The sequence below is a fragment of the Aquila chrysaetos genome, chromosome 6 (genome assembly GCF_900496995.4).
Source record: "Aquila chrysaetos chrysaetos chromosome 6, bAquChr1.4, whole genome shotgun sequence".
Taxonomy (NCBI): domain Eukaryota; kingdom Metazoa; phylum Chordata; class Aves; order Accipitriformes; family Accipitridae; genus Aquila; species Aquila chrysaetos.
The window spans coordinates 11061541-11080069 of record NC_044009.1 but is presented as its reverse complement, the minus strand read 5'-3'; the positions used below and the strand labels follow the sequence as shown (position 1 = coordinate 11080069).

Here is an 18529-nt window from a genome sequence, read left to right as displayed (position 1 = left end):
AAACTAGCAGGGAAACAAAAGATCTGGGGTCACAGATTACCCAATACTACCAGATAACATCCCATACGTGAAGCCACAATAATAACATCCTTCCATGTAACAGGAAGGGAATGAAGCTAGAAAATTACAGCCTTAAAAGAGAAAACACCTCAAGAATAAGTTATAGCAAAAGTGGCATATTATAATTTGTCAGATAAAACTATTTTCAGGCAAAACTGTTCTGTATATTTCTCCTTCACTTCCTCAGCTGAAGGATCAACTTTTGAAACACCCAAAAGTCTATTTAAATAACTGCATTTATTTAGTTTGCTCTGATTTTGTTCTATTCATCCCCCAGATATAATTCCAAATCTAACATGTCATCAAGACCTCAGAGAGCATAATCCCTACATCCATTTAATTGGATGCTATATAGACCAAAGTAGGTGAATTAAAATTCAGCACAAATTCAGTCTCAAATTCGAAGAATTTACATATAGCATATTTTTACAATGAAAGATGTAGCTTTCAGCAGAGGCATTTCCAAAACTCAAAACAATAATTTAAGCTTATTCAGATGGTTTTAAAACCACCATATAATAAAAAATATTTTTAAACTGAAGAGACCTGTCCTTCAAAAGTATGAAATATTAGTTCAAGCAACACGTAACTATTAATACCAGACAGTCAACACAGGTTCAGTGTTCTCTCGGGAACACCAATTCCACTGAAAATCTCCCAATATTCACCTGTCAGGCAACATGCCCAAGCAAAGGCTTGCTCCCCATCACTGCTAACTAGCGTAAACTTAAGAGAACTAGAGACTAAATTACAAAACTTACTGGTCTTCTACATCTTAAGGTGAAATCTTTCAAACAAACACCATGAAGTTATCAAAAAAATCAGTTTAATGCTGTTTAGCAAACAAATGAAGCCCATGCCCAAGTCTGAGTCAGCTTCCACAAAGCTAGTGGGATTTCTTAAGCGGTGACATACTTAATTTGGCCTATAATAAGGATTTATACAAAGAATATTTTGTTTTCCTCTGAGTATATTAATAACTAGAATATAAGCCAAAAGCTTCCCTAGTTTTCACAGGCTCAAACCTAAGTTACCCCTCTTATACGTCATTTATTGCAGCAGGACCCATGTAATCCAATTCTTCAACATTTATGTCATTCTCATTGTTTTCTTCCTAGAATTGCATCCCCTAAGCTGCTGAACTAATCTGACATTAAGTCTATGTAAGTCAAAAACCACAAAGTCCTGGGCAGAGTTTGCCCTGTTCCCATTACCCATCCACATTTATGACAAAAAGCAAACAATGCACCGTGAAAACCCTCAGCCCAGTCCTTGCACATCTTAATTTCAGCAGCTGGGGACTGAGAAGGGCTGTTATTATTTTATTATTATTTTTAGCTTCATAGTAAATCTCACCAGCCAGGCAAAGGCCAACACAATTACCTTATCTCTCTTCTAACATCCAGGTCACCCCATGGGTAAACATGGGAGAGGGAGAGAGATAGCTGTCTGAAACTAGCCTTTTGCACAACCCAAAATTTTAATAAAGATAAATTATCTTTTGCTTAAGCGGGAGAGACCACAGGTTCTGCAACTGAGCATTCACTCCCCACTCTGTGACTTCTTTGCTCCCTGCCTGGCCCTGTCGCAGACCTTCATTACTGCTCCTCTGTGTGCATGGTGTGGTCTCTCCTCTCCAAAAATCATGGATCGTGACCTATCTAGTCAGGAAGACCTAGTAAAGCTGGACATGGCAAAGTTCACCTATAGTCAAGCAAAAACATTGAAAATTGTTTCACTGTTATACGTCTGAAGGCCAAGTGAGCTGATATTCTGCACTGTCAATACTTGTAGGCATCACCATAGAGGGGGACAAGAATAATATGGTCCGTCACAAATGTACCTAGTGGGCAGCAGAAAATTCCCAACCAAACCAGAAAGCAAAGCAAGAGTGAAAACAAGACAGCCTGCTCTTCTGCAGAAACAAACTATTTTTTATGATCTTGGTACCATGTTGGATGGCATCACCTGAAATAATACGTCTAGGAACATAGGTACATGATTAGAAAGGGACAGATAAAGATATTTGCTGGGTTTTCTTCCTTTTCTCCTAACTCTGTGCTGGCATGAGCACTGTGTAAGAGGTCTGTAGAAGGACTATTTATGGAAGACTGTATCCTTAAAATGACAACTTATTAAACTCCAATATTTGGCACTTCTCATGCTGAATTTTAGTAGTTGCAGCATCTCAGCAGTAAAAAGAAGACTTTAACATCCATTAAACTGAGCACACAATGTTGACACCTTTTACAGCTTCATTATTATTTGCTTGCCTGACTACAAAACCATGCAAAATCACAGTGTAATGGAGCACCACAAAGGTTTTCGCTGTGAATAGCCAAAACTAGACTAGAAAAACAAGCACGTGGAAATGCCACATCTCATCTCTGTCTTTCCCTTTCCAAAGTCTAAATAAAGACAGCAGCTTTGCACAGTTCAAAATATTATCTGAGAGGAAAGATAAGAGACACGTGGACGGGGATAAGGAATAGAAAGGAGAGAATGAGATCCTCCAAGTGAGTTTCCCCAATAAAGCATTTAAAACAGCACTGAACTCTACAGAAAGTAGGAGAAAAACATGCAATTTCTGTACAGCAGCCAAAAAGCTGCAGTGACTGTAGCTACCGGCTGCCTGAACACGAGAGCAGGGAGCAGCTACAAAACTGAGGATACCCCACTGAGTGACCCACAGTGGCCACAACTTTTGGGGACAGTCTCCTTACGTTAAAATGAGCTTCTCCCCAAAAACCCTACAGGCATTTTAAACTCAAGAACTACACTGAATTTTACTGAGATACAACTTGTTAATATATAAAAGTCCAAGGTGGGTCAAAACACGCATGGTGCTGTACCCTCCACCCTTCATGAGTCTCATGGACCAACCAAGCACTTGTTGAGCTGCCATCTGTTCTGTACCTAGAAACCTTCCTGCCATGGCTGTGACGACCGAGTCCATGCCCTGCCCTGCCAGCTCTGTGCAGTTTGCCTTTTTTCCCCTTCTCCTTGCCCTATCCCACAAGCATCTCCCCTCCCCTTGCCTGATGCTGGGCTGCCCTATGGGAAGAAGCAACCGACCCCACCTCCAGCCTCCTCCTGCCCCGGGTGCTCTTCCAAGGAACTGTAACAAAGAAACATAAAACCAGTAAAAACAATCTCATGCTGTCACACAGGGCTGCAAACTCCTGAGGGCCAGGAGGGATATGATGCACTGAGAAAGCCAGCAGGACATGCCTCAAGAGACACACGGTTTCCTTAGAGCTTCGTTGTTCCATGTCAGTTTGGAGAAATCGCTCCAAATTACTGCTCTGGATGCCATTCACACGGTGCTCGTGGTCAAATCTGTCCCACAGAGGACAAGCACGTACCCATCACGCTCTGCTAGCTCAGACTTGGTTCCCCTTTCTGCTAGATGCAGTGGCCCAAAGGCCAGGTGTCTCAGCTCTGGCCAGAACAAACCTGGGCTTATATATACATACATATACATGCACACATAGAGGTGAAACTGTGCACGCTCCTGGCAGTCCCTGTGAAGCAGAGGTGGAGCTGAGAGAACCAAGAAGGAGAAGGATGGGTCCCCAAAGGTAACACTAAACCAGAAGACTTTGTTTGGTCTTCTACTGGAAGAGGTTCCTCCTTCGATGCACCATTGACAGTACTCCCCAGGAAGTGCTTTGATGGGAAGTGCTAGCTTTCCCCACAGGCACCTCCAGCCCTCACGTCAAAAGTGCACCTGCTTTATCAGAGCCGTGAGCGGGGAAAGGGGGTGTCCCCTCCTTTTGTCTCTAGGCAAACCTCAACACTGGAGAGGAACGCCCACGGAACACAGAGTTCCTATCCGCCGGTGCAGAAGAAAAACATGGGAGCAAAGAATTGCCCAGTGTGCATTAAGACGTGATTGTCAGAAGAAATGGAGGGACTAAAGCAAGCATTTGCTGGTCCTCCAACTGCACTTTGGTTTGTTGCTGCTCTCTGAAATGTCAATGGGCTGGTCTGAAGAGCTACTTTGTAGCATCACAGTAATAAAGTAATTTTTGTCTTTAATAAGTTATTTTGGGATTAGAGAGACTGACGTCCTCCACTTGGAGCAGGAAGGGGTATTTATAACAATAGAGATTTCTCATGCAGGTCAGTGCCTCCTCTCAGCAGAGCACACCCCAAGGCAGTGCGTGGGTCCCTGGGACAGGAAAGCCAGACCTCTGACCATGTCAGCTGGAAGGACAATGTGGGTGGGAAAGCAAAGATACTCTTGAACTTGAGTGACACTCCATGCTGTACAAAGCTCAAAGATTTTCTCTAAATTATACTCCCACACTGCACCGGGATTTCAGCCTACTCTATTTTCCTCTAAACAATATTTGTCATAAAACAAACCGTTTAAAACATCCCAATAATCAGAACCAACTCAGAGAGGTATTATGCCTTTCTTGACAAATGCAGCATTTTAATTATTGACAAATCCTTTCATTTTCCCTTTTCTTTCTTTTCAATGCAGTAAGTTCAGAACAATTTCACCTGCTTAGATGCAAATAATACTCAAACAACTCTGTGTTTCTGCAATACTGTGAGGAAACCAACAACATCATGGGATGCTGGATGATTTCCTCGCTCGGGCTACTCTCTTTTGCACAGAAAAATAAGAATATTAGCAAACATGAGACGGTTAGTGCCAGCCTGTGGGCTCCGCATCGTGAGCCAGTGAGCATACACTGTGCTCAAGCTCCAATTTGTGGTGCCTGGTGGGGATGTGCAGGCAGGGAAGGACAACGCTGCCTGTTTCATGGCCAGCTCTGAACGGGCAGCAAGTGATTGAGACCCTGCAGCCTGGGTACATCTCAGCATCATGCATCTAAGTACAAGCTGGGGCTTCAAAGAAGTTGTCGTTCCCAATCTGCTCATGCTTGATTCAGCCAGAAGAACAACATCGACCTTTTCTATCTCTTTTAGGAGGCTGGTGAGCTGGAAGCTGCAGTGGTTGCTGGGACCATCAGTACAGGTGATGTATTGGTCAGATTCCTTCTGCAATAGGTCGCAAATGGTGGTGAAATTCAGAAAAACCACTGGCCAGGGCAGCCCTCCAAGTGGCAGATGGGCCAGATTCTGCCCGTTTGCACCACATACAGACAAGTACAAGGAGAGGTCTCCTTTTCATTGCATTCCTTCACGCTTGAGTGAACTCACTGCAGCAAAGGGGTGCATAAGCCATGGGCTGACAACGCTGAGCTAAAAGCTTCTCCTTGGACCTTCCCTGCCAGTTCTCAACCTGTGTGGGCTGTGAAGGTTGAGGACAGGGGTTTTTTTTCCTTTACCACAAGCCCTAAGACACAGTACTTGACCTACAACCAGTTCTCCTTCTGTCATAACTTGTGCAGAAGGCAAGAGACACTGCTGGGATGGCAGGTTTTCAGGTAGGATACTTGCTCTTCCCTGGTCCCCAGAAAAAAGGAGCTGAAAAGAGGGGTCTGACACACTTTCTACTTGTCATTTCTCCCCCAAGCACGCGCACGTACACGCTCATTTACTATCTAGGCAGGAAATTCAGAGACATATACTTGTCTTTGTAAGACGTCTTTGTAAGCTCCCAGTCTAGCGTTCAATACAGTCTAGCTTTGGAAATAGTGGAAACTCACACCCCGAGATGCTATCCCACAGCTCTGCAGTCAAAACATATTTGGGACCACAGGAATCCTTTGCCTCCTTAAAATCTTCATGTCCATCAACATCCTTCTCATCTTCACCTCCCCACTCCAGCCAGCTGTGACACTGGAGGTAAAGGAAAAGCCAGGACCCAGAGCCTCAGTGATGCTTCACAGAACAGTGACCATGGCTGAGCAGCCATGGGCCAAGTAGCCCAAGGACTGAGCCAAAGACACCAAAAAACAACCACCCATTGCTCTTGATGGATGCAGGAGGTCTTCTTGTGTGCAACGAACTACAGCGGTCTGGCAAACACCAGAGGGTTGAGAAGCACAAATAAAAAAAAAAAAAGGACAAAATGAAACAGTAGTGCATTTTTGATAAGAGCAGCTTTGTCAAAAATCCCACCTCCCCTGACAGATCTGTCAGGAGAAAGGTTTAAAGACCAGCAGTCAGCCCAGGGCAGGGGAATTAAGCTGCAGCAAAGGCACAGACCCCTCCCACGTGTGCATGAGGAGGGTCAAAGGAGAGGAGCTCTCTTGGGGAAGGTTTGCTTTATCCAACAGCAGGAGCAAAACCACGATGAGATCTGAGCCTGCTTCACAACCTGCACGGGTCCTACAGACGCAGCCATTTTTACACTTAGAACTTTGGAGAGTATCTTTTGCGAGTACTTCAAAAGAAATGAGCTGGTTTTCTCACTTTGAGGTCAGGTTTAAATACAGATACAGAGAAATGTTTCCAGTTCATACAGCCCAGTGAGCTGAAGGAGTGTTGGCCAGGAGACTCTAGCAGGTGCTGAGTTTGGCAAAACTTCTCCTGATTTTAACGACAACTAATTGAAATGCTGTGGCTTTCATTAGAAATCCTGATTAGCTGTCAAGTCCCAATGAACACGAGGAATCCTTACCCTACCTCTATGCAGGAGTAAGTGGGAAAGCTAGTGTCCAACAGGACAGGGTCCAGCCCCGCACAGGATGTAAAAGCAAAACAAAACCAAACAAAAAAACTCCATGTAAGCAAGAGGAAAAGCATGTTAAAAAGTTAAATTATTCTCTTCAGTCTTTTACAAATCTCAGTAATGGTGGTTGTGTTGGCTTTCTAATTAAGAGCATGTTTTAATATGTCCACTGCTCAAATTCCACAAAGCAGGGAACACCATGAACAACCTTGCTCCTGGAGAGAAAGTAAGGACATTGTATTCCTTACAAACGCAGAACTGAAAAGCTACATTAAAAATAACTTGGAGCTGCTGCTCCAAGCAAGCTGTTGACAAACAACTCTTAGGGTTATCAAAACAAGCTACAAAAGACTGCCCCAACCCAGACTCTAAAATCTTTCTGAAAGGATTCTCCAGAGATTTTCTTACAGGGTCCCAGTACAGCACATAATGAAGCTTCATTAAATTTGGAAGACACCAACCTTGATCTGGAAGCAGAAAAGGTCACACATATTTTCCCCTCTCAACTGCTGTCAACAAAATGCGTACACTAAAGGAAACATATATATAATAAAGGAAACTACTCAAAAGGGGAAATAAAAGTCCTTGTGCTAATCCAGTTATTTAACAGCAAAAGCATGAGCAGCACCAACCAAGCTGTTCTTAGTTCAGTTAAAAAAAGGAATGGTCCCAAAGTGTTTAGATAGAAGGAAGTGAGTGAAATGCATCCCCCAGCCAGGCTAAGAACAGGATTCAAGCAATTAGTAACTGCACCAGCCAGCAGCCTGACAGGAAAACAGTTTCATGCAGAAACTGAACGGCCAAGAAACTGGAACATAATTTAGCAAAGCAAATCAGACAGGGTAGGATTTCAGGGGACAAGGATGCATTAGGAGCGTGTTGCAAGCATTGACTGTTTCCCATGCTGAACGTTTTCAAGCACTCTTAAGATATTGTTCATGCATACATCTCCTTCTACCAAAGCGAGTGTGGCCAATTCACCAGGTCTCTCTCATAACATTCACGCACAGGTTTTAGATTAGTAAGTTATCTCCAAGTGTGCACAGAGGGATAACCTGTGACCACATCAGAGTAAAGAAAGGCAGTATTTTCAAAACCCAGTGCAATGACATATTTATTCTTCCTAAAAATTTCTCAATGTGCAGGACACGCTGCCAGCTCTGAAAACGCTGGCAATGATCATTGATGAAAACGCTAGAAGAAATGATCATTCAAGCTGCCTTCCCGCAGCCCCCTAAGTCACCCTATCCCTAACGATGATGTTGGTCATATTCCAGCCCTGGTAATCAGAACTGTATTGTGCTGGACTCTGTTATTTGAACTGCAAATATTTAATCAAATTTAATAAAATTGGACTACATGATAGGGTGGTTTTAAATTACAAACACAAAACCAGAGTTTTGCCTGGTGCCAAAAATCTGAAAAGCTCACCCGTAATAAAGAACTTTATTTAGGATGGGCCCCAGCCTTTCCTGCCTTTTGTTTACACCAGACTGTTCAGGAGCCTTTCTTCTCCAAGCAACTTAACATTCTTGGCAATGGGATTTCTGCAGGATATTGCTGTGCCAGAGACTGAAGTGCTGTTGTGTTGAAAGGAAAATAAAAGAAAACAACAAAAAAAAATTCTCCCCTGAACTTTGCAAGTGAACTCGTTTGTATGACAGACCAGTCCCCAAAAGATTAATGCTGGTGCCCAAAAAGAACAAGTATCAGCATTCTGGAAAAACAAAATCAGCTCAACATCTTCCTGTTTTAAAACAACAATGATTTTAGTTGCTTCCATTTTTAATAATGTGATTAGATACATTTATCATCCTTAATTCATCCTGTCTGACAGGGCTTTTATTCAGCCAGAGTCTTATTGAGAGCACAGTTTGGGAAGCAGCAAAGGATCGAGATGTGCAGACGCCTTCCTTCTCCTGTAGAAATCCCCTTCCGCAACACTGAGAGCAAGAAGGGCGACTGATCCTCAAACTTAATCTGACAAGTAAGGTCCCCTGAAGTGATGAGCAAGGGAGGTTTTGAAGCATGTCAAAGCCCGTTTATGCTGTGTGGATGTTAACGCACCAGAAATGGATTACCTGGTTTCACAAGGTATAGGAAAGAGCAAAAAATCTCTTGGAATCACACTCTCTGCAGGCCCTAAGCAATAGGTTTAGTGCCAAGGGACGCTTCCCTGTGTGGAAACACTGCGATTTCCCAGAGGAGCCTGAAAGCCTTCATCAGAAGAGAAGCGAGTGGCAGCAACGGCTACTAGCAGCCTGGGCTTGCATTCCTCCTCCCAGGCAGACGTGTACACCAAGCACATCTTTGTGCTTCACCGGCTTTAGAGCTGAAGGAAGTCTCCTTTGAGGGCAGTTCTCCACCAGCACTCACCTTCCCTACCAAAGGCAAAGTCCCAAAGCCCAGACAGCGTCACTTTGGCTGTCCTGGGCACTGATGATGCAGCAGCATCTTCCGCACCTAATGGGGTGTTTGGTCTTTCATTATCTAGAAGCGGAGATTAGAGGATGCCCTACCCTTCAGCAAATCCAGTTTTCCCAGCTCTGCTTTTGGAGTCCTCCAGAAAGAGCACAGTCAAAACTACCACCACCAAAGGTACAGGGTGTGTCCAGGAAAAAAAACACATATCCTGGAGAGGGCTTGCCAATTTTTTACTGACTTCTTGTGCCGCTGAAGTGTTTGGCACTTGTCACCCAACGCATCATGCCTCGTGAGCGGGAAAAAAGTCTACCGCACAGCAGATGGGAATCCATCCACAGATCCATCCAGCAGGCCAGGTGCTATTTTCCAGAATGACTAGTTCCCAAAAAGGTCTTTTAATGCATGGAACTGGGAGGCCGGAGGCACAAGGCAGCAGCGTGGAGGTTTACTTTTTTCTCATCAGATGGTGCAAGAATCAAAAACCCCAAATTTACAAGAATTGTGTTAAACCATTCACTGCACCTAAGACCTGTTCTACTTTTAACCATTAGGAGAAGAAGTGCCATGAGAATACCTCCCTCCCTCCCAGAAGGAAAAGGAAGGGCTGCCAGCTCTTGGGAACTGATTTAGGGCAGCTGGTTTGAGCACAGGCTGTACTAAATCCACAGGGAGATTTGGTTAACACACCGTCAACATTCCTTATTGCAAGGATGACACACTTTGTGACTGCTGGTACTCATCCCTCCATGTTTGAAGATCCACAAAGCATACCTGAGAAACAGCTAGGCAGCACCTGCAGAAGGTACAAAGTTTAATCATATCCCTGCTTTCCTCTTACCTCCACTCCATCTTTTCAGAAAAGTTGTTTTCCTATTCTGAAGTGATTTCCAACACACAGTCTGCATCATCCACACAAGCAGCATTGCTCTCCAAACTGGGACAAGCTCATGGAAGCTCAGCTATTCCCCGAAGGAAGCAGCCGAGGATCACAAGCTGGCCAGGTTAGAAGCTGAGGCTGTGTTGGCTTAGGCATGCGATATGGAACTGAGGACCACAGCCAACCAAAACAACCTGGTTTACATAATATATAGTTGAGAAATAACTGACCTGCTTAGCCACTGTGCAGGGAAAAACTTAACTGAGAAATAACTGTCTAGGTGTGAACCAAAACTCTTGCAGGAAGTCCTGACGCTTTGACTGGCAGAAACATTTTTATTTATTTTAAGTATAAACTTGTATATAAAATGCAAATCCCAGAAGAAATGAACTTTTCTTGGTACTTTTCTCCCTCAGCAAAACATACTTCGACTTCAGACACCCAGATCTCTGTATTAGCTTTGACTTTGTGAAAACATCTCACAAACTTTGACACACAACTCCCATCTCCTGCTTGCAGCTTTGCAAGTTCGCACACCCAAAGCAACTCCAGTCTCCCTCCAACACTGCGCATACAGTGACAGATGAAGAGGGAGCAGGATGAAGTGGGTGCCTGTTAAATAAATCACCCCATGAAATACAGCTTTTCGGTAATATGCCCTTTTTTAAAAAAAAAAAAAAGAAAAAAAAAAGTAAGAGAACCAAGTGTCACAGCAAAGACAGTAGGCAACACAGAAAATCAACGTGAGCGCTACCTGTTTTTCTGAGTGGGAAGTCATCTTTGGAATCATACATCCCCAGTACAGGGTGATTGTAGGTGCCGGATACGCCACTTTGGGGTGGGGAGCTCTGGTCCAGAGAGCTGTGCTGTGTCTTCCTGCACAGAAGGAAAGAGAAGGGAGAAGCTTTACACCAGTGACACACAAAGGGAACGAGTGCAGCTTCACCTTGTCTGTTACCTTAGCAGGGAACAGTGCAAAGGAAAAGATCTTGGTACTAGCTTTCTCCTTCTAGGCATTCATACAAAAAAGACATTGACGTCTAATATACAGGAGGTAACTAAACATATGCCTAATTTTCAGTATAAGAATTACCCTGTTGAGCATGGCTTAACTCACGAAGGTATTTAACCATGAGTATCATTTTAAGCGTGTACTTGGGCTCCGTTTTGCTAAGTCATACTCTTGAAGCTAAGCATAGGTGTTGTTACTCCCCTCAACCGTAGCACAAATGAACAATTTTCCCTCACTGAATAAAACCCAGACACAGTAGACAAAGTCTAAGGATGAAACAAAACCAAAGGATGAGCACGTTTGGTGCCACACATTTAAACTGGCTAACAGCAGCCATGCTGCATAGGTGGTCTTCTGCGTTTTGCTTTGCTGCTTCCCAACCCAAATACTTCACAGAGATAGGGCCAAAGTACTCAACACCTTTCCAGATTAACTTCTCGAAGCTGATAATTTATAGCTTTGTTTGAGCAGGCTGCTGGAAGTAAATTACAGTCTGTTTGCTAAGGATATTAAATAATGAATGAGTTTTCTAAGCCTCCTACCAGTTTGTTGGCAGCATCTTTCCTACTTAATGACTTGTGCCCAGCTTTGCCATTTCTCAGGAGCTTCACCAACCTCAATCAGGACAGACTTCAGGAGGTCGCCAGACTGTGCATGTTAGCAGAATAGCTACATTAACAGCACGACTGATTTAGAAGTACAGGTGACAGCCATACAGCTATCAAACAATCTTACATTTTAAGTTTAAATAAACAGAATTTAAACCCTGTATTACTTCTTCAAAATACTAAAGAATATGGGACAACAGAAAGTGAGCATTTCGTCAAAAGCAGTGAATATTTGAAATTTTACATTGCCTAATAATCAGGCATTCTTGGAGACCTTGGTTAAAAATATTCTCCTACAAACAGTTCTTTAAAGAACCAACATGAGCCCTTCCCAGTTGAAAATTACACCAATTCATTCAGTTCCTTGAGCAGTACATTTTGAAAGCTCAAATCAGAAGTAGGCTGTTTGGTGAGATCCATAGCATCAACTCCACTACAAGTTACACCCTTCAAAAAATAAGGGGCTAACGAAACATCCGGAAAATGCATCGTATTTTCTACATGATTTTGTTACAAAAGAACACTGAAAAGTATATTTGAACATCTACATCAAAATTTTCTATACCCACAGTTCTTACCAAGCAGTATGATTCACTGTGGTTTCCTAATCCCCCCCGCTTTATATCCCAAACTTCTCTGTACATACAGAGTAATTTATCGGGCTCTTACACAGTTGTATTTTTCATTAGCATTCACGCACATCGTGTACTCTTTGACATTCGCACCAATAAATGCCCACATGCACGCACAGTTTAATCATCACCTGAAATCAAAACAGAACCAAACTGAAAAATATTTGAATCCCTCCTGAAAACAGAACTTGCTTTCTCTGCCCTGATCTGCTCATAGCATGGGAAGGCAGCACAGAGAGATGTTTCACAAACAGGAAGCCTGGACGCTGCAAGCCAAGAGACCTCAAACCCATCATGTCACACAATGACATTTTTTGCTCTTGCCTATACAAGCAATAGACTTTTCTTTCTCTTTTTTTTTTTAATCATGACTTAAGCTGCACAATCATGTACATTGAAGCTATTTTCATCACTTTGTTAGGGAATGTGCAGGAACTCAAAGGGCCTGTTTAGATGTGCTTCGGGCTTGCTGAATGACAGATATTTAACTCTGCAAACAGGAATATATTACATGGCTTGAGGACTGGGATCCAACACCCTATGCTGCTTCGAGCAAAATGCACTGGTCTGCATGCCCGTTCAAGAATTTCAGAGGTCTTGAAAGAGATGAAATTGTATACTAAATAGAGTTTGCAGGCATTCCTGAAAGCACATACCTTCACATAACGCATCCCCTGTTCTTTGTGCTCTGAGGTCCTTCAAAAACCCATCCACACAGCAAAGCATGCATGATACTTCAAATATATTTGTGCAACATAAACTGAAAATATATTCAAGCATGTATCTGTGCTAGAATGTTTTGTGTACAGAGACTGTAGACACCTATGTACATGGGAATAATTTAATATGTAATTATATATCTCTACCTCCTTACCATGCAAATACTCAGCTAAACTCCCTTTCATGATTGCTACCGCATTGAGTGCCTACTTCCCAAGTGCATTTCTGACAACTTCCTAGGGAAATAATAGCCCTGTTTGCTAAGCCCAAGGTGCTCTGTCTGTGTTCCTGCTAAGCCACGCTTACTTATGTTAAGTATCCTGAAGAATAAAACCTCCTGGGAGCAGGGCTGTCCAGTGGGTTCAGAACCCATGGAAGGGCCAGTCTGACACTGAAATTCAAAAGAACCTCTTCTGTTGTTGTCTACCATCAATGTAATCTGAAAATTATGGTCCACAAAGTATTTTAAACAATTACATATAGACTGGAGGTGTATATATTAAACAGAGTTTACAAAGTGGCTTGAATACCATAGAGCTGAAGACCAAGCAAGACCTCTGTGAAAGCCCCCAAGAAACATTACTAAGCATTACCAAGTTCCTTTCATTTGTCTACTAGATCCTTTGGATGACAACTATATTCTGCAAAACCTTTAAAACTGGTCCCTTTTCAACTCAAGGGTTGATCCGTGTGTGCGACAATGACCTTAATGTCAGTGATGAATTAGAAAATATTCACTAACTATAAACACTCAATGTTGCACCAGCAACTGATGGTGTTGAATGGAGTTCAGATACAAGATACTGAAGGCAAAAGCATCTGGACATCTCAGTAGACAACCAAAGCCTGGTCCAAAGGGCCAGGGGAACGACAGCTATTTCGCATGTCAACAGAACATATTTCATGTCACAGCCATTGACGTAGAACCGTTGTGGTGTTCGATACCCTTAGGAAATCTGTTTTTTCGAAGTAATGCTTTCCATTTTTTTAAAAAGGAATTCACAAACCTTAATAAGACCAAAGGAAGTGCTTAAAAGCAGGCGTGTCATTTAAAAGACTATTTCAGCATCTGTTACCACTTAATTGGCTTGCCTGCTCACAGTAGGAGCATCAAGTCTATCTTCTGCAAGCCTCATTTGCGTGTGTTAAATCCAAACACCACCCAATTGAATCACATTAGAAGTATGTGCATACATAAATATCTCTATAACTGAATTGGTAACCTATGAGATGCCATACAAATAAATGCTAATATGTAATTAATTTAAAGGTTTTCTCTTTTTTAAAAATATATTTTTTAAATAGAATGGAACTGAAAAATCTTCAACTTCTGCCTTAACAACTGAAGGGTGCATTTAAAAATCCTCCACCACAAGATAAGATACTACAGTCACGCAGCCCTGCTGCCATCTGCCCTCCTCAAAGGCTGAGCAGAACAAGCTCAAGCCTGCCTGCAATTTATCACTGAGACAGACCCTTACAAAGATTTGTGAGGCCTCTGAGGCTCTTTCTTCCCATCTTGTGTTAGAAATCAGAATACTGATCCTCTCCCCACCACAAAACAGATGGAGGGAAGATGAGGGGATGGCAAGCCCGTTAAATCCATAAGAAAAAGGATGGCCCCTTGTGCAACAGTTTGTATGTTGTCTCTACCTGTTGGCATCCCTGGAGCATCACAGGAAAGGGACGTTTTGATTAACATATGCCACAATGAACCTAAACATATGCCACAATAAACCTAAACAGTATATTGGTGCTCGGAAAGTTCTCAGCATTAGCTTAAAACAAGGCAGGGAACATACTGAAACCTTAAACACGACTTGGCTAAATAACCTCCTGCATCACCTCTGGCCCTGTAATGTATAGGGGTATTACAGACCGCTGCTCTTCAATTCATCTCTGAATGCTGGATTCTCAGCAACAAAGCAGTTAATTGAAAACTGTGCAAAACATAAGCAATTCAGACCACTCCCAAATTTATTTTTCTCTTTTCTAAATTCACCTACCATGGCAATTCTATGCCAGGCTTCTCTAGGGCTAAAGGATCAAAGGGTTTGGAAGAAAGTACTTATTTACTCTCCTTAATTCTAATTGACTTTATACCACTTTCACATTAACAGGCATTTTAACCAACTGGAAAAAAATGGAGAACACAATGGCTCAGTCTTCAACTGCCTTTAATAAAATCCCCAAATTTCTCAGTGAGTCTCAATTAAGAACAGTGGAAAATCAGTTATCTAAAAAAGACATTTATGTTGTCTTGACTGAAATTCAGTTTCTCCTATGTCTTCTACTGTCCTTGGTACCGACCTAGCGGGCCTTAAATATTATCTCTGCATAAGCTAACAACATTTCACTACTTTAACCAGTGCCATAACCATAGAATTTTCAAAGTCTCAGATTAGATTTTCAGAGATGTATTAAAACTGCTCATTCTCACCCTACTGGAGTACTGTTTGAATTCTTCTGCCAACTACAGTTCAACATTTCTGTACTGGCTCATAGCTGGGATATCTTTCAAATTTAATTTCCGCTTAGTTTCTTGGATTTGGAAACATCTTCTGGCTATGACCTCATCATCCCTGTATACATGCTATACATGTATAATTTCTAAAGACTTAAAATACTGTCAGACACTCAGCTTGAACACAAATTTCACAGCAAAATTTCCTTGACTTTTGTAATTCAAAATTTCATTAATTTTATGGTCATTAAAAAAGACAACATCCAAAATGCTGGGTTTGGGTTTTTTTAAATATAGATATTCACAATATTATAGTAGTGGAAGTTTTTAAATAATCTCAAATTTGCTGATTTTCTTTTATACAATGAAGAAATTAATTTCTGGAACTGAAACTTGTACCTTGTTAATAATGCCATTGTTTATATTCACTATTTGGTGCATTTGAACTAAATGAAGAAGTCACTCTCTGTTCCTGTGTCATTATAACATCAGCTGTTACCTTCTCAGCCCAGATGACATTTGAGTTTTCTTGGAGACCAACAGTTGAAAATTTTCAGTTGAAAACGTAGATGTTGGGGCAATTGTGATTAGAAGTGTAGACAGGACGCACTTGATGTTTCCAGCAGTTTACACAGAAGAGCCAAGTAAACAAAACTTCCAACTTTGAGAGATTAAGATGAGCAGTAAGCATTAAAGGCTTTAAAAATGTAATGCTAGCTCAACTATCCCGAGTTGCAATTCACTAAACATAAGAAGTAATTTCCCCATTTTACTAAAGTTCAAGTTTTATAACACCTGGCAGGACAAAATCCTGGGTGAAAAGCTAGAGAACTTATAAAGGTTGATCTTGATGGTAGAACTTGCGAGTTTGAATAACTGTGGATTAAAGATGACAGCCAAGACCTCTAGTCACAAAAATACTGTGACCATCACAGAAGATACGAAAATTATTCACATTGAAACTCTCTGAAAAATGCATTTTGGTAATGTTCAGCAAAGTCAAACCCTGGTTCTATCACTGTTCTGGTTCATCCAGTAAATACATCAGGTCTATTCCCCACATCTGCAGCAATTGTGAAAAAAGGTGGCACCGGCTGAATCATAAAGATAAGCCCAGTACCACTTACCCATACCAGAAGCGAGGATCACTGGATATACAGTGGTTAAGATTCCGGTGTGCCAATGCCTTCTTCTTATTTAAGACAAATTCTTGTAATTTCATCTTTACTTCTGTGCTTGCCACTGCACCTGAAATGTCAAAAATAAAAAAGGTTATATAATCAATTCACATACTTTAAAGAATTTAAATGTCTAAAAAGGTTCAGAATTAAATCTTTGATTTCCAGTCCAAAAGAAGAACTTTTCTTTCAAAGAGAAAAGAACAAAGTGCCTCCAGTAAGGAGCTCTCCCTTTTTTTTTTTTTTTTTTTTTTTTGCCTTTAGCTTTGCATATAATCACAACTTATGTTTGAAAACAGAGATTTAATCAGAGATTTATCATTTCACTATAAAAGATCTCTGAAGATGATTTTTACACTTGCATAAAAGTACACTTAGAATAAAGCACTTGTACTAGGTATTCCAGCTTTCTTTTAATCAAAGGTATTTAAGAAAAAGGGTCTTGTGTATACTCAAGTTTTTAAATGTCACATCTGCAAGCAGAAGGGGAATGAGACGAATGTCTCATATGTAGATTCTGTCTTGAGAACTCTTGTAAATAGGGACCTCTTTGTTCAAAAGTATCTGTGTACAATAAGACCTACATAATATTCCAATTCATTTACAAGTGTGCAATCTATTTCTTCAAATAGAAAATCTAACATTTAAAAAGAAAGTCAGTAATTTTGTAGCATAGAGTTAAAATGTCAACTGTATAATTTCTAATCATTATTTTCTCCACAATAGAGACCAGTCTGTTTTACTGCGATGATGGATTAAAATTATCATTCAGTTGACAGGACAGATTCGCAGGCAGAGTTTCTGACGGAGTAATGCATACAAAGTTTGGCAAGCAGAACATGTGGAAAATGATGGTTCATCTATACCATGGTGTAAAGCAGGAACTCCAAAGGAAAATATCTGGGCTACAAGAAAATGAAAAGGCCACGAAAACTGTCTGTTCTACTGGGAATAAAAACTTAAAATACAACAGGGTGATCTTTTGTCTCCTGGATCCTACTCAACAATGACATTTGACAGACAGGGGAAACAATTTTTAGTATCTCCACATGAGAAGAAAACTGCAATATTTCTATAAAGCACTGCCTGAAGATGTAATATTTTTCAACCACTGAAGCCATGTTGAAAAGCTTGAAAATTCACATTTTTGGAGCCCTGCGTTTCTCACTAGCTCTACAAACGTAGGTTTGGCATGTAGCCCAACAGGAAGTTCAACTGAATAGCTGGACATAAATTCATATGAGTGTAGCAAGCCACGTGGCTAGATCAGAATAGGTGACAAATTCATGGTTAAAGGCCTTCTCTCTCCAAAAAGTGTCACCTTTACTTTATTAGCATCTTTAATCAAACATGGCTGTGTTCTGTCAGTTTTGGATAAATCTGACATTATTTAGAAGACTTGAAGCTAAACATTTTTGGATCCTGAGGTTCACAAAAGCTCCCCTAGCATGTCTTCCTCCTTAATTAGAAGCTGAAAGGCCCCATATATGCTTAACAAGACAAAGCTGTGTAGGCTTCCCATTCCCTGGGCAATGCTTGCCAGACCCATGGACCAAGCTGTCATGCAAGACCTTCTTACCTTTACTCAGCTCTTGACCCTTGAGTTGAAAGATTAAAAGTGAGTTAAATTGGGGTTTTTTAGTATACTATACTGGGTTATTTTGGACCCAGTCACATTGTTACAGGCAGAAGCAGTGTGCAATATCCAGTAAAGATGTTAAAGAGGACTCCAAAGGCAGAAAGGGACAACCTGTCACATACGTGATAGTATACACCATGCAGGGGTATAAGCAAAGAGGACAAGAGCAGAAGTCAGATATCAAAAGCCCATACATATGGAATAAGTCCACAGGCAGGAAGCAAGACACTCAACCCCAATGAAAGCAAAAGGCAGGGCAGAGTAAAAGGAGGATGAGAGAGAAAGAACCAGAGAGCAAGAGCCCACGCAGCAGCCGTGGC

General features: G+C 41.5%; 1 protein-coding gene across 5 annotated transcripts in view; it reads right to left on the bottom strand.

Moving 5' to 3' along the window:
- The window catches only part of HDAC4 (histone deacetylase 4), a 265600-nt gene that overhangs the window by 87873 nt on the left and 159198 nt on the right, over positions 1–18529 (bottom strand). For all 5 annotated transcript variants that reach the window (XM_030017328.2, XM_030017329.2, XM_030017331.2 and 2 more), the window contains 2 exons: positions 16520–16640; positions 10711–10832 (listed from right to left, as the gene is read on the bottom strand). In XM_030017328.2, coding sequence (XP_029873188.1) covers positions 10711–10832; positions 16520–16640 — 243 coding nt within the window. The remainder of the gene's footprint in view (positions 1–10710; positions 10833–16519; positions 16641–18529) is intronic.